This window comes from Tachypleus tridentatus, chromosome 8 (genome assembly GCF_004210375.1).
Source record: "Tachypleus tridentatus isolate NWPU-2018 chromosome 8, ASM421037v1, whole genome shotgun sequence".
NCBI classification, from domain to species: domain Eukaryota; kingdom Metazoa; phylum Arthropoda; class Merostomata; order Xiphosura; family Limulidae; genus Tachypleus; species Tachypleus tridentatus.
Window position 1 is genome coordinate 93353394 of NC_134832.1, and position 18323 is coordinate 93371716.

General features: G+C 29.1%; 1 protein-coding gene across 1 annotated transcript in view; it reads left to right on the plus strand.

The window, feature by feature from the left end:
• The window catches only part of LOC143222958 (legumain-like), a 33338-nt gene extending 23186 nt beyond the window's left edge, over positions 1–10152 (plus strand). Inside the window, exons 9-12 of the mRNA XM_076450194.1 lie at positions 537–626; positions 1089–1163; positions 4571–4684; positions 9992–10152. Of these exons, the coding sequence (XP_076306309.1) occupies positions 537–626; positions 1089–1163; positions 4571–4684; positions 9992–10006 (294 nt within the window). The 3' untranslated portion in view covers positions 10007–10152. The remainder of the gene's footprint in view (positions 1–536; positions 627–1088; positions 1164–4570; positions 4685–9991) is intronic.
• Positions 10153–18323: the final 8171 nt, after the last annotated feature.

Here is an 18323-nt window from a genome sequence, read left to right on the forward strand (position 1 = left end):
ACAGTTATGGAAAGGGGCTTTTTGTAAGCTCTATTATTATTTTAATTTAGATATTAATTATGATGATGGAATATTTTATAAATTTTGTGTAGTAAGTTGAAAATGAGAATGATATAAATACCCAAATGAGTGAATTAATGAAGAATTTAGTGAATGAATGAGTAAGAAGTTCAGTGCTAGTTGAAAGAGTTTTAGTAAGTAAGAAAGATTGTTTATTACTAGTCAGGTACTGAGGAAATTTTGCATGTATATTTATAGACATATTATGGATATGTACAAAAAGTCTTGTAACTTCTGTTGAAATATTATTAGGAGGATCATAGTTACTTCTTATATACTTTAATAATTATTTTACTTTTCATACAAAGTAAGATCTGTAAATACTGTAAAAATATTAATAATTGTACAATGTATTAAATATAACTGGAAGTAACAACCTAACTATAAAATGCTTTGTATCAATATCATTTAACTGTAATTCATATTTCATGTATAGTTTACCAGTTTGTGTTTTTGCTGAACTTGTCTACTTTCAGGAACAACTTGCCAAAGAAACATTACAGGAACAGTTTTCTATTGTAAAAACTGAAACTAACACCAGCCATGTTCAAGAATATGGTGATCTGGTAAGTTATATATCTTTAATTTAAATAGTATTCATGTAGTAATTGTTTTACAAATATAAGCAAAAAAAAAGATAAAGATATACATAATATATAAAGACAGCAGTTTGTACATCAAGATTATATAGTTCTTTGTGTGCAAATGATGAGTGAGTGAGCTAAACAGGTGTGTGTGTGTATAAAGTCTTTAGTGGCATCATTTGATGCAGAAATCATATTCAAAACCTGTATACAAAGTAAGACAAGTTTATAATTTTTTGCATGTTATTTTCTAACAAATATTTCAACCAGTAACAAATCATAAAATATTTAAATATAAAGATACATTAGTTATTTGTTTACCAGTGAAAAAAGTTACAAAAGATATTACTAAATAAGTTTTAAAATATAACATCTGAATTAATGAAGTTTGGTGTTATCATGGTTTAGAATGTATTAGAATGTCTACATTATTTGTTTGTTTAGACTATTGGGAAAATGCATGTTGGTGAGTTCCAAGGCAGAAAAAGTGTTTCTGTGAACTACTCTCCAAAAATTCCAGTAAGTACAGTATGTATATATATTTTTCAATTTAAATATGAGAGTCATAGAAAAGTAATGTTGAGGTGTATCTTAATTATGAATCTAAAACTCATTTTTCAGCAAAACATTTTAATTGTTTAGTTGAGAAAAATGAAAACATTAATACAGTAAAGATACTGAATTAAAAAATGTATTAGTGTGAAAATCATATACATTTACAAATTTTCAGTTGCTTTGGATCATTACACAGTGGTACCCAAATAAGACATACTTTATTAATTACATAATAGTTTAAGATATAAAACTCATCTATAATAAACTGCTTGAATTTATTCTTGCACATATGCATTTCACATACCTTATATTATGTGAATTATATTAACATAATTTCACAGCTGTCTGAATTTGTGGTTTGCTTTGATATTTAGTATGTATTTGCTAGCCTTAGTTGTTAAGATGAAAGTTTTTAGTTGTAAAGAAGTTTGAAAGGTTTTCACACATACAGACCATAATTTTAACGAAAGAATAGTGGTCAGGAAATGTTGCTAATTTCCTTTTGTTCCAGGTACCTTATTGGCCTCAGTCATTTCTCTATGGTTTCATGGACACTTTCCTATTGGAAAGATTACTGTAATGTACAATAATTACATAAAGTAGATAGGTGAAGATTTTGTCAAGGCTGGCCAGGTGAAAGCATGAGATACCCTACCCCACTTTGCTATAGGAATAACCACCAGTTACATAGGTAGTGCATACATGTCATAAATGGAAAACTTTTGAACAGTTTTATAACTATTCTAAAATACTTTAATTAAGAAAAATTCATGTAATTTTTTCTAAATTCTCATGTATCTTCTGCACTTAGTTATGCTTGTTCATTTTAATTTCATGTCCGAAGTCTGTAAACATGTGCTGTTTCTTTTATACAAGAGAAAGCTACATACAACAGCCTTTGTTCTTAATTAAGTCTTTAGCTAGCATAATTGTATTTCTGTTTGCAGTTTTTGGAAGGTATTATATTCAAAAGACACTACAGAAACCTATACAGGTTGGTCAGGTTAGCTTAGAGTTCTATATAATCCAGTGGATGAACTATTCACACTGTAAATTTGTCAGTTACCTTACTAAGGTTTCATATTGCCTGACTATATAAGTGGGATATTTCTAGAGTTCTGTCTCTTGTTCTTTATTTTTTTCAAGTTTTTTCAATTGTGTTTTAAACTCCTTTCCTTCAACCTGAGCAACTGTACAATAATCACATGAAGCACAACTAGTTTAGGTAACATCACATCATATTATTAATAAATAATTTTATGTTTTAAAATACATTTTTACATGCTTATTTTCTTTTAATATCAAAACCAGTCTTTTAACATTTTATTTTTCTGTTTGACATTAACCCTTTTGCTTCAAGCTCTGTATAATATACGAGTTTGTTTACACATCTGCACACATTAAGTATTTGCACAATAACTTTTGATACAGCATGTGTATCTTCACAAAATTTAGAAGATTTTTAGTAAAGAATACAAGTATTTTGTATACCAAAAATCTGATTTTTAGTGAAATATTTTTAATAAAGATTTGTTTGTGAATATAATCTTTTTAGTTATTAGACTGAGTGCAAAATGATTTCATGTTATGATTAAAAAAAAACTATTCTTCATCCCAGAAATCTTAAATATTATTTGTGTAATCTCTAGAACTTCCTAAATACATTTCAAATGTCTGTTTTTAGTAAGACTTTATATTTTTATAAACTATAAAGTTATTCCCTATAATCTAACTATGTGGGGTCTGTCATTTGACCAACCTTGCGACCATCATAAAAAAATTTATGATAAGTAACAAAACTTAAATATTAATTAAATGCATATTAATATGCATAATATGACTACATATTATGATGGGAAAATACAAATGCTTATTCTAAGTAGCTTAAGTTTCATGATGCTGTATATACATGCATGTGCCTAGTTAATGTAACATAATATGAATTGACACGGAGCATGTGCACTCATTACATATTCAGTAATATAAAACTGACCTTTAGTCTTTCCTGAGGAAGTCTTGGCTGTGCTTTAGTGGACTAGTATTTTGTAATATACAGCCACATTTCAATTATTATACATTATATATATGTATATAGATTATTATTATTTAGAAATAAATTATTAATCTTTTCTTAAAATATAGAAAGTTAATCAAGCAGTAAAGAAAACAATTATCTCTTCTCACTACAACCTTTGTACTTCGTTGCTGCTGGACATAGGTTGCTAAGCCTTTTAAAATTTCACACATGGAGGATATCAAACATAATTATTTTTAGCTTTATATATATAAACAGTTGAATAATCAAATAATACATAACTATACTCATACCATAGAATTCCACTATAATTTATTAAGCTTAGTAACTAAGATGTATTTAGATTTAAAAGAATATGAAATTTCAAACAAACTAAAGACACAACCTACCTTCTAGAAATCCTGAATTGAAAGAATGTGGTAGCCTTTTCACATATTAAAATGGCTTAGAAAACCCCACTGGGGACATTCTAAATTGTTGATTGGTTATTCACGTGTCATATATTGAAGTAAGTGTATATAAGGGACTGGTTTTGAAAATGGAAAGAGGTGAATGGGGCTATTGTGTTTGATTCAGCACATAAGCCACATCTCAGCAAAATAAAAAGATATGAGGTTTATATTTTATAGTCTAGCTTGATAGTATTAGTAAATTGAGTTCCTAGTTTGTAGACATCACAGTCGTCTAATTTTAAACAGTTTTGCATTCGACATACCATGTGACTCACTAAAATGTATATTTAGATGTGGTCTTTTAATATTTACTTTTAAGTTAAGAAATTAGTTCATATTTAATATTAAAATGTGAATTACAATCTACAATTTTATTTCAAACTTATTGACATAAATTCATAAAATAGTAGTTCAATAAAATTTTGAATGCAAGTTAACAAACATGATGACATGGTCTTTGACCTGTGACCCATAACGAAATGGTTAATGAACCTGAATACAACATGTGCGTTCATAGGGAAGGAATATATATTATTGAATATAGTGCTGGTACAAGTTCAAATGGGTGAAGGTATACCAGTTATTTTGTCAAATAATTCTTAATTTCTTGTAAAAAAAAATGTTTTCTGTTAAGAGCACTTAAGCTAATTTTTCACTTTCTTTACTTTGTATTCAGTCTCTTTCTTGCTTCAAATTCAGCCTGTCAATATTCAGACTTCATAATATATTTTGTAACTGGACTTCTAGTGATTTGTGGATGTTACCTGAGAATACTGCAAATGCTGATTTATATCACATACATGTATACAGATATTTTGGAGAATGAATATTTAATTGTTTAATTATTCTTTTTTATTCATATTCATAAATATGTTACCTTACAGCTTGATGCTGTTCCCAGTGAGGATGTACCTCTAGCTATCCATCAAAAACAACTGGCTAAAGCAGGAGTAGAAGAAAAACCACGACTGCAGAAAGAGTATAACAGGCTAATCCAGGTTAGATAATATAGATAGAAAACATGGATATATAATAATATATGTTAGCATATTAACTCATTCAAAGTAAGTGTCTGAAACCAAAATGGTTTAGACTTAGTAGGAATTAAACATATACTCTCATACTTGTGTGTATTCTTGTATAGAATTATAGAATTGTAGCATTTTTTGCTAACACACATGAAATTTGTTTTTCCTATAATTAGTTAATGCCAAGTTTCTCTTTTCTTTTTAATAGCTAGGATGTTCTTTTACATATAATCTATTTCAAAAAAACAAACAGAAAAATAATTAATACTTTATAATATAGTACTTGAGACTTACTTTATAATTGGAAATTTATTTTGAAATATTCAGAATTTCATTAATGTTTTTATTTATTCACCAGAAATATAACACTTCACTAGTTTCTGGAACAAAATTAATATATATATATATATGTCAGGTACACAGAATATATGACTATTTGATGATGTTTTATGATGTTAATGTTACTAGCTGTAGCTAGTATTTTTTTTAAAAATTGTATAACAATTTCCAAAGGACCTTGTCCCTTATGACTCTTTAGAATAAATGTGTGGGTAAAACTACCATCTAAAAATATTGCTATGTGTGATGAACTTACTCATGGATAAAAACACCTTAAAACAAATTTTTATTATTACAATTATGTGATTATTATACTGTTTCAGTACAATATAAGAATATGCTCAGGAAGTGTATTGAAAGTAATGGCAATGTGCTTTAATTTGCAATAAAAAGTTACAAGAATAATTTACATTTGCTTTAGCCTCATTATTGTTGAAATAATTTATGTTATTATATATCAAGAAACCTCATGAGAGTAAGTTAATTAACATATATAAAGAATAGTTTATTTAGTGTGTTACATATTATAATTTTTCTCATTTATTATGTTATGTATGTTACATATTACAATTTTAAATATCTGGAAATTTTAATTTTAATTTGGAAGCTGATTGAATGTTGATATGTATCACATTTATGATATTTGCCAACAAGATTGATACACAGAATTTTCATTTTTAACACAAATATATTTTAATATACAAATAATATTACAATTGATAATAATGATTATTACAAATAATGGTTTATATACAAATGTTTTAGAAACTATACTGAGTCTTCTGTCTGGTTTGGAACTTAATGTTTTATTGATGGTCCTGGTCATGATGAGTGAATTAATTCTGAGTTGATATTGTTACACTTTGCTTAAGCTAATTAGCTATATATTCTTGGCTGGCCTCACACCTCTTATAAACTGATTTTATACTGATGAAGATATTTAATGTTCTTGTATAAATACCAATGTTCAAAGTTAATCCACTAATTTAAATGGGTTGTAATGTTCAAAATCTATAAGTGTTCTTGGTCAGATATCTATAATTGTCAGATTAATAATCGTTTATCGCAATTATAGCATCCAAGGCTTATAGTGTACTGACTGTAGGGACCAAACAATATTTTAAAACTTTTGGCATGTCGATTTATGAGCTGGAAGGTGAGGTTCTAGAAAGTACTGTTGGCAACAATACTGGCAATCACTGATATTTTACATACATCATATGTTGTTTATTCTTATGCTTGCAAGTCTTCTACAAATTTAGAGAATAGGCAGGACTTGCACAATACATATTTGACAATATAAGTTACTTGCTGAATTTCTAAATATATATTAAACTGAAACAAACATAGATATTAAACTAATATTAAATTTGTTACAAGTGGGATAAGTTGATAGGAGGATCTATACAAAACATTTAACAGCAATTTCATAAAGAAACTTAGGTAAACTTCTTCAGTAATTGAGTTTAAATGAAATCAGATGAGTAGTTCAATTTTACAGCTTTAAAGCTTTGAGACCAGTAACAAAATATATGAATCCATTGCCAAATGAAAGTGGCAACCATATTGCCATGGGTATTCTTTACTGGGCATCATACAATGTTTTAGTGTTTTGTATTCAAAATTTTATGAAACTACTTTTTGTTTATGTTATACCAGTTTGAAGCATAAAATCTTAGATACTAATTCACATTTTAATAGTACATAAATGTTAAATTCATAATTTTATAAGGCAGTATTTTTATAAACCTGAATTCCCAAGTGTGACACATTTTCTTTAGGCATCTTCTCTATTTTATCTGCCATTCTTCCAAAAAGTATGAAAATTAAATATAAACCATTCACTATAAAATTATCATTGCTCAAACAAACCCTAATTTTTATAGCCTTCAATTTTGTTCGGTTACAGGGCTATTAAATATAAAGTCAGACTCCTCCTGTCACATCCTCTCTTTTGGGATTTGTTAATACTTCTCTCTTATGTTTAATTATATATTACCCAAAACCAGAAAAAAAATCAAGGTTTCCATCTATCAAATGCCCTATCTTATAATATTGTGTTCTGAAAACACAATGGTCAATTATGCTCAGAGTACAAGCTTTGTTTGTGTGGGAAGGCTAATGATTAGCTAAGATGAACTTGTAAAGGCTCTTGTTGTATAGCCAGAAAAATTTAAGAGTTAGGGAAAATTGTCTTCATTGTGCATGTTATTAGTTTCTGTTTAGTGCATTATTTAATTTAAATAAATAAAAATTTAGTACATTATGACCATTGGTATAAAAAGTAAGGTTAAGTGATAAGGACAATTGATAAAAAACAAATTGGTTAATTACTTTATTTCATGTTTTTCATGTTTATTTATTATTATAAAAGTAACTAAAATGTAAAAAAATGGGGATCTTTTTAGGCTAGTTTAGATTAGAATAGGTAAAATAAATATATAAAAATATTTCATGAGGCACGAATGCGAGCAACTTGGAGTAGCTTGTGGATAATATAATTTGATAGCATAATGTGAGCTGCATTTCCCCCAGGTAATTTACAGCTTATGATATTTACAGCATGGATAGTAGTTAGACATGGTTCAAAGGGCAATAAAACAATTAAATTTAATTATATATATAGGTGTATACTGTTTGTTAAAGTTTAAAGCTACTTAGAATAAATCAATGTAGTTTCACTTTACAATTTGTGGACATTCTAGAAAGAAAAAAGGGTAATTTAGATGTTGTTTTTTTTTGGTTACGAAATTGATCAAATTGACTGATCTAGTATAGAGACAGGGTAGATAAAATATAAAGTTCTACTGAAAACAAATGTTTGAAATGTATTTAAGAGGTTTTATGTATCACACAAAGGAAATTTGAGATTGTTAAGGTAAAATAAAGTATTTTTTTTTATATTAACATGAAAATCACTTTCCGCACAAACTATTCAAATGAAATATTCAATATATTCCTAAACAGATCTTTATTTTGGTTTATTAAAATATTCACTAAAAATGTTTTCTTTTTATGTGAAAAACTTGTTCAATAAAAGACTGACAAATATTGTGAAAACACTGTATTGAAAGTTAAAAGTATTAAATCTATAAAGACATTAAATTAAACAAGAACAAAGAGGTCACATTGGCTAAACCAATGTTAAGAGAGTTAATCATGCATGGCGTGGGTAGCTTTGCATTGGTTTAACAGTTAATGTGCTATGGCTTGAAATAGTGGAACAGGACAATTCATAGCTATCCAAAATGTTGCTTTTATAAAAACAGAATGTGCCAGGTACCTTTTTATTACACATATTTTGGTTACTTTTAATTTTTTTCATTATGGGCTCAGTCTCAGGGATCAACCTTGTAACCATTTTGTGCTTGTTATTTTTCAAGCTCACTAATGTCTTATTTTACTACTTGGAATCTGGAATGAAAAGAAAGGATTTTCGAGTGCAAATACTTTGCAGAGGCTGAAAAAACCAATAAGGGTACATTCTAAGGTTTGATTGGTTATACACATGACATTGGGCAAAGCAGGTGAACATGAGGAGGAATTTTCAAAAAATAGATAAATGTATTACTATTTCAGAAAATAAAAAAGATAGGTGATTCATATCTTAAATTCTAGTTTGTAATTATTGATAATTTGAGTATCTAATTCTTAACTCATACACATCACAAACATCTAATTTGAACCAATGCTGTATTCAATATACCACATAACACAAAAATTTATATAATGTATAATACTAAAATTTGAATTATAACCTACAATTTGATATCAAAATTGTTAACATACATTTATAACAATATTCCAATAAATTTTTAATGTGAATCTACAAATGAGATGACATGACTTTTGATACGTGATCATAAGTAGACCTGTGTCAGTAGGGTTAAAATGTTTGTGATGATGTTTCATTGTCTGAAATTTTAAGTTGGTTTATTCATTATAACTTTTTTAAAGTATAAGATAAAATTCTGCAATCTTAGTATTTGCACTACAATTTTAACTTGAATCTTTTATATTTATAAATGGAGCAGGGTTTAAGGCTTTCAGTCTTTTTGTATTTATAATATGCTTTCAAAAGTTAATATCATTTTTCAGTCATTGATTACTTCAAAAGTATTTTAAATCTATATGTGATGTATGCACAAATATATTTTTCAAAGGCAATTTCCATGTTCCAAATAATATTTATTTAAAAATGCCAGGATATATAGTCAGTAGCATTTTCACCTGTCTCACCAACTCAAGGAGGTTCATAAAATAGGATTCAAGAAGGAAATGGGACTTGCTTCTTGGTTCTGGCAAGGAGAATTAGTTTTTTTCTCTAAGAATTCTCATAGCAGACTAAGCAACGTTTTTATGTGATTACTATTTTGTTGATATGCAGTATAGCTCATTTACATGCAGTTCATGGAAAAAAAACCTTAATAATAAATCAGTTAGTGGTCATGAGCTTTACAAAATACTTTGATAGGTAAGGATTGTATCAGAGAGAGACCAAGGACAGTTTTGAGGTGGATAGGTTGTAGTTCTGACATTCAGCTACCAATTCCTCAAATTTTTTCATACCACATTATTAGCCAGTTGTTGAATGCTTTATTTTTTATTTTACTCACAAGGTAGGATACAGATCCAACTTTACGAGGTTTGATGCATTTTTTTACTCTTTGGATAGAAAATTTCAAAATAAGATAACCATCTTGTCTAATTATTTATTAATGGTGCCCAAATTATAAAAGTGAAATATATTATGTATACCCAGCAAATATTTATTTGGTTTTTTGTTGTTGTTTTTTTAAATAGGCATTCAGCATGGATATTTCAAGCCATTTTTACTAATACTATTTCTACTATGTAACAGTGGTATACATTGGAGTAAATGCTTTTATTGTTAATTTTTTTATTTTTACCATTTCTTACTTATGATTATTTTACCAGAATCGGAACTTTTAAGAAGTAGAATGATGGAGTTAATTATGCTGCTTAGTCATGAAGAAGATGTTATGAACATTTGGAATGAACGCAGTGAACTGACAGAATTTGACTGCTATTATAAGCTGTTGGAATATTTTCACGAAGAATGTTTCGATGTCACTCTGGTATGTATTAGCTGTAAACTGGAAGCTATAGATAATTGACTGATACAAACCTAAGATTGATAATCAGTTTAAATTTACATAAATTACAATAACTTCTGATTAGAGTATGTTATATACTTAAAGTGAAACTAAAATTTAACCGGGACTTCAGTATATTTAATTGAATATACTTAAGTTTCTTTTTATAAATATTAGAATACAGTGTTTAATTAGTTGGGTACCCTCAATGTTAACAACATTTTTTAACTTAATCCCAATATTATCTCATGGAATTTATCCACCTTAGAAAACTTAGGTTAGTCCTAAACATATATTTTTGGCTAAAAATACAAAACAATTTTCATAATAAAGTATGTAGAAAAACAAATATAAATCATAATAAAAAGTAATGATAATTGATATACTAAACAGTTTAGTGCACAGTCAATACATCATATGTTGTGATGAAATTAATTTTAGTTCTTGAAGAACTGTGCTGAAAAACTTGAAGTTATGTAACTTACTCCTCACTTATACAAATTAAGAATAAAATCCTTTATTAGAATATATACAAATCTAGTTTTTATTCATTAAATCTTAAACAACTTTAAACTTGTTGAATCTTTATACAGTTTTTGTATTTTTGGTTGCAGTCTTAACTAGTAATTAGTATTATATCAAAAATGGTAAAATAAAGATGGTAGCATATGAGTTAGTGTTATTGTGATACTACTAAAGTTAAACCTGCATATAAAGTTCACTGTGCCTCAAGGAATAGTTGTGCAAATGAGTTAGGTTATAATTTCTTTAAAGAACTATTAATGTGAATAAAAATGTACAGAAATTACATGTAAACAATGCACACCTTAGTTTTTTCTCGTGTATTTGAGCCAATAATCTGTTGACCACTTCAAATGAAATTACTTAACTATTTCTTTAACCACCTTACACAAATGATTCTCCTAAACTTCAACTTTGTAGTATTTGAAGCAACTTTTCTCATTAACTACTTCCATTATATCCTTAAACAATCTTCTTTATCTTATTATTTCAGACAAGAAACTTTCTTCATTGGACACTTCTTTTATTACCTTGAAGAATTACCTAATATAAATGAAACCTTATTTAACATATAAAACTTACCACATTTCAAACAACTTTCCTCATTGAGTACTTTAAGTATAATCTGAAACACCTCCTTCTTTTCAATAACCTCTTCCCATATCATCTCAAATTCATAACCTTTCTCATTAGGTACTTGTCTTTTCTCAGTCAAATAACTCACCTCATTAACTCATTCCATTATCATATAAAACAAATAATCCACTTCAGTAGTCACTTTGTCTTGGGTGTATACACAACTACTCTTTGAATTTCCTTACCACTTCAAAAACATTATTTTTCACTAGCCACTTCTTTGTTAGTTGTTTACAGTGTTGTTGTAATTGCATTTTTCTTTATTTGAATAGAATCAGTATACACTACGCTACTTGTATTTGTTGGTGAACATGTGTGAAGCTAAGATTCCAGTGGAAAATGTTCAGCAAGCAATGGACCAAGTTTGTACACATCCATCAGTATATGGTATCATATAATACCATTTTTTCCCAATATTAATAAAACCTATACTGGTATTGAATGTACTGAGCTAAAATTGTAATCATTTTATACAAAAGTTAAAATATTATTGTATATGCAATCTGTCTGTTCAACATATAGTTTCTTTTGTTGATGACTTTCATTCACTTTAAGTTTAACCTGATTATTACTTAACAAAATACAAGGTTGTTGGTATAACTATAATGTTTGGGTACTCAAAACCACAGTGTTTGAATTTACATAAGAACTTTTGTTGTACTTCAAAGTAAATGTGATTATATATGTAATAAACATTTAGAGGTCAGAACATTGTATTATCAGTTAAATGTTTGCTAGTATGTATAATAATATCTTTCAAGTTTGCATTATTAACTGCAGCACATCTGATCATTATTTGGAGCTTTCATATTTTTATCCTTTTACAAAAATAAGAAAAAGAATATATACAGAAGTCTTTCAGAATGTTTACTTTGATGTTATTCAGAACTAAGTTATACAAATTTAGTTAACAGAATAAATTTAAAACATTTAATGTAGAATTTTAACACAGCAAGAAAATACAACATATATGTAACATTTCTGTTAAACTGAATCACAGATTAACATCTTAACTTCAGCTTGCATGATCCACTTACTAAGATATCGTACAAAAGTATTATACAATTTCATGTAAAGGCACACAATTTTGACATTTAAAATGACAAAAGTAAGTAGTTTTTACTGTAGCTGACAGATATTTTTGTCACATTACTCTTCCAAAGGTTGTCAGTTGTTTATTTTGTATTTTAATGTTTTTGTATCATGTTTAGAATCATGAAAATCTTCTATGGCAAAAATAAAAAAATAAACTTTTATTTTTATTGTATTGTTTGAATTACTTCCAGATACTGATAACAAAATGAAACTAAGCATGAAAGTATTTAGATCAGCAAGTGTAGGAAGTGTTTAGAAAATAACAGTATGAACATGGACATTAAAAAAACAATGGGTACCATTTTTCACTTTAAACATTCTTAAGTTATAAACTGTATTAGGTATAAGAAATTTAGTGCTTCATTTTCTTTGCAGTGTAACATAAGTTTGCAAGTTAACATATGTTACAGAAATGGTAAATCAGAAGAAAGGAGATTTAATTACAAAACCAATACAAAGTGTATTTCCATATCTCTGAAATGGATGATGCATTCAGAACTGAATATATGGTTAAATTCTTGAATTTATGATAAATTAAAGAATTATCCTTATAATCCAGTATATTCTTTATTATTAATGGACAATTACATAACCTTTAAAATTTTTTTTCAGATAATAACATCGTATTGCAATAAATGCAGATCAACTTAATAGCTACCATTATTTGCTTAAACATCATAGATTTAATGTGTTTGTTCATTGTACGTTTAAAACTCTACTTTTAACGTTCACAAGAATGGACAAAATATTTCAACCTTTTTCTTCACACAAAATTCTGTCAAGACAGAAGAACTGCAAACACACACTGCTGATTAGTTGTACAGAAAAAAAATATTATCAACAGAGAATGTGTTTTAACAACTTGTGTGTAAAAGTAAATTTATCAACCAAACTATGCCTGTTATATACAGCATACCAATGAAGTGCTTTACTCAATGCTGGAATTCATTATGTCAGCTACAATTGCTATTTTTTTAAAAATTACTATGCTCAACCTTAAATAAGCATATATTGTATTACAAATACTTAAACATTAAGTGTGCTTAACTTCCTAGCAAAAGTATATGTTGGTTAGTAGTTGGTGTAGTAAGCTTGCCTAAGATAATTTCATAAAAATAGGAATTATACATTAAAAGAAGAAACACTGATGTTTGCAGGTTTTTTTTATATCAAATAACTAAAAAACATATGTTCATCACCTACCATAGCAAACATTCCTGCCAAGTTTGAGTGAAAACCCATTGAAAAGTATGATAGATACACATATACTGTAGAACTATAGATATATATAAAATATTTAAATGCCTTTTTAAATGAATCAATAAAAGCCATTTTCTCTAAGGTATGATTGTGTATGCTCCACAGTTTTTTCGTGATATCTGCAGTCATTCTACAGACAAGCTATAGCTATTTCTTAGCTGGCCAATATACTTTCTAGATATATCACAGCCATTATATTAGCTACATTGTAAGCACCTTTTTCAGTCTGTTGTTTCTTTATGCAGTCTACATCCACTTAGAGGAAGGCTATAGCCCTTTACAAACAAAGTGCTGCAGTTCTTTATGTATTTTACAATAAGTTCTATAATAACTTTTTGTTTGTTCTGTTGCCATTATACAGGAAGACTATAGATACATGGTACTTAAGTTTCCTGATATCCAACAAGAAATCATTTAAATCAGAAACAGGCAGCATTTCAGGAAATGTTTAGAAAAAAAAAAATGGACATAAAAAAAAACAACACATTGGAATGAATAAAGACAAAACTTTATTTCCAGATCTAACTTTTACTGACTGTCTTGTTTATGTCTCACATTAATAGAACTTTTTGGCTGCTACAACTGGAAAGTGAATTCTGCACAAGATGGTGACAAGTCAACAACTTCCTATATTACTTCTGTTAACTATCATTTATATTACACATATTCAAAAGAGAGATTAATCTAAACTCATACTAATCTACATAAATAGTTGAAATATCCCTCAACTTGAGTATGGTTCATACCCAAGAGGAGCAATATTAAAGAAACAGTGACTGTCGTGTTATATAATGTTTGTCTGAAATAAAAGATTAGCACAAGTTTATAGCCTTTTACATCATGTCTATGTGGACACCAATCACATAAATGTTAAAAAGTAAAAGTTACCTTATTAAAGACTTTTTTTCTTAACTAAAGAAGGGTGAAATGCAAGTTTTTTGAATTGCAGCAATACTTGCCCCTCTAGTTAAGAGCTTTCTTAGGCTCAAATCCATTCATTGCAGTGATGGGCTGCCACATATGCAGGTCAGATTTTGTTTTTTCTTCTGTACACTGCAGCCATGCTGTTTATAGTATTTTGTTGATAATGAAAGGGGCACTGACAAGAAAAAAACAAACATTGTTTGCTAACAGTACTTGAATGGATGATTATTTGTTGTTGTTTTTAATTTTGTGCAAAGCTACATAAGAGCTATCTGCAAAAGCCACCCCTAATTTAACAGTGTGAGACTAGAGGAAAGACAGATAGTTAGCACCACTGACAGCAAACTCTTGAACTACTCTTATACCAACAAATAGTGGGAATAACTGCCACATTATAATGTCCCCACAGAAGGGTGAATATGTTTGGTGTGATGGGGATTTGAAACTTGCAACCCTCAAAACATAAGTTTCCTCACCACCTGGCCATGCTGGGCCAGTGAATGGGTGAAAAGTGCCTCAATGCTCATAAATGCCCTTTACCAATTCAAGCAGGAGATTTAAAAATTAAATTCCATAAACAGCACATGTTCCTAGGTGCTCTGCTGCTTAGACTTTATAGTAATACTGCCAACCTTCAATTGTCCATATTTTTTAGGTGCACAGGAAATCAGTAAGATAGTGATGGTTAAGTGCCTTGTAGCCTCAATGCAGCAGATACTTGGCCATCAATGATAAGCCCCTTCATGATGGATATAAAAGAAAAAAATAAGAGGTTTACTTCGTTTCTTAGGCTGCTAAATATTGGGTAAGGTACTCTTTAAGATTGGAATTTAGTGAATCTCCTTCAAGTGGTGTATCACATAGTACAGATGCTGAAGCAACCATCAACAAAGCACCAATGATGGGATTAAGGTCATCTTCCTCGTATGAGTTCAGGGCACTGGTGAGTGATGTTATTGATACACAAGTAGTCATGCTTGATGATTCCTTAACGATAAAAGGCCCAAGTCTGGCTTCATCAACTCCCAGCATCATCTGTTGAGTTGTTTCTGTGTCTTAAAAAGTATGGTCTCCAATTGAACTGAAAATTCTTCTTGTGCATTACTTGCATTAGTTACAAATCCTAAATGTTATCATTAGTGTAGTTAAGGAGAGACTGGCAGTCTGAGAAGCCAAATAACAAGACGGTTAATTGTCAAATGCACGAGCATTCCAAACTTGGCAACCTGGCACTGAAGACTCTGCACCCATTTTCTTCTTTATCTTTATGAAGTAGTTTCCTCAGCAATGACTGCTGCCAAAACCAAACTGAGGAGTAGGTTGGGTGTATGACAAGCTTTGTGTTTCTATCTTTACAATCAAGCCAAGGTAGAACTTTATTGTGTCAGACAAGTAGATTCACGGATCTTGCAAATATCAACAATTAGTAAGATAAAAAACATTGATTTTTTTTATATTTTGCTGCAATAATAATAATGTATGAACTTCATATAGCCTTTTTTCTTTCATTACTGTTAACTGTATAGTAATACAAGTGGGAGTAGGGTTGGTGGGATTTTCAATAAAAATACACAAAATTATATATTATCGTGTCTGCCAAAGTTCTTAAAGTTGGTTGGTTAGTCTGCAGCCCTAGAAAGGTTGGGAACCACTGACATATACTAACAAAAACTGAGTATTGAGTGGTTCAAGGTTTTCTCAATTAAGGTAACATATACCATTTACATAGTGTTATTTCAGTTTTGTCCTCTTTATCAGAAAAGTAACATTTTTTACTATTTTTTTTGTGTGTGAAAATATATTGAAACACGTGAAGTTAAATTCTGGCACATATCATGTCACATTAACATTGTAGCTAACTTGCATATTATAAAAATAGAGAAATGCCTTATGTATCTGATAATTTCTAGAAACATAATAGAATACTCCTGAAAATGGGTCCAGTCTTTTATGGGTGTGATGAATTAGTCTGAAGTGAGTAAAATCTCTTAAAATTAATTTAAAATCAATTGTGTTATTTTTTTTTCACATTTATAAGGTGTGTGCTACCTTAATATACCTAAAAATGATGGTGGAAAAACGTATGTGAAGAACTACAAATTACATTTCAATGATGCAACTTGAAGAAAGGAGTAAAGATAAAAAAATTATTAAGCATAAAGCTTTCAGGTCAGTAACAGCCCTTCCTCAGAAATATAAATCAAAAAGAAATTTGAAATTTTATAGACAACAATACCACCAGTAGTAATGTGTGACAAAATAGATATGCCATATATGTTGTATCTAACCGAAAAATTAAAGTAATAAGCAATCACACTGTATAAAGAGAATATCTCAAATATAATATATTGTGTTCAAGATAAGTTCATAACTATCTTAAAACTTAATATGAATCTTGAAAACATGTTAATCTACATAAGATACCACTTTAAATATCAGAATTTTGAAAAGTTAAATGGTAAAGAAGTAAAAAACTAACATAACAGTAAAAGCAGTAAACCAAAATGTTTATTTTTTTGTGAAACACCTCCAGAGAAAGTTAGCAAATTCCTGTATCAAACCCTTCTATTGAGACTGGTGACAGATTTCAGTCTTGTCATTCACGTACCCTTCCATACAATTCTGTCCTGATGCAGTTCCAGTTATCATTGTAATCCCAAACAAGACCTTCCAAATTATGTACATTATGGTTGCAGTGTTCAGAAACAGGTTGAATGGTTATATTTCAATCTTATATCCAAGTGGTCTTTACTATTGGAGTCAAGTGTTTCCTCAATTTCTTCAATATATTACTCATTATATGGACAACATTGTAAACAGTAAATAAGATTATTGGACATACATCTAATTTACTCTTTGGTGTTGTGCATGGACCCATCATCCACTTTGTTTCTGTAGAAAAAAACTTCTTTTTATGCATTATTTCAGTACCAACAGGCTGGTACTACAAATGGTACCCCTGACTGGTAATGTCAAACACTACAACATCAAACTCTCAGTAGTACCAGTATCAACTAATGGATAAAATTACATTTGGGAATCCTTGAACTCCTGTGAAACCCATGAAATGAATGAAACAAGTTGAGGCTCTGTTGGGAAATCTTCTTGCAGCATTTCATCATGATATGCTTCATGAAAGTGCTTAGTAAGTTCTTTGTACTTGTCGAAGATCAATTCAGTAATGTAGTCGATGATCGAGCTTCTCATACTCTAGACGGTTATTTCCTTCCAACTTTTCGTTGTAACTTAAGTTCAGGTGTTAAACCATCAGAAGATTTGGAACAGATTGAATATTTTCTTCCTTTACAATTCTTTTCACATCCTATAAAATTGCGAATGAAATTTTCTGTTGACTGTTATGTATTTGGGTAGCCTACAATTTCAATAGTGGTGAAAACTGAGTTTTCTCTACTTAGTGAAAACAGTGGCTTATTTTAATTGGTTACAAAGATAAACTGTAAAAAATCAACAAGAATTGGTACCCCTGGCTGGTGATGTCAGTGTTAACATTTTGTTGTGAATAGCCCCTTCCAATGAGATTCAATTTGAATTATTTACATCTGACATCAACAGTTTAATAGTGACGGCAAATGTGTCTGTCCTTCTGAGCAGACATTAAGAACGATGAGTGTGCAATGCAGTGGATAACACCTTGTAAGGTTGCTATTGTTATGTTGTGTGTAGGTTAAGCACAAAGCTAAACAATGGGCTATTTG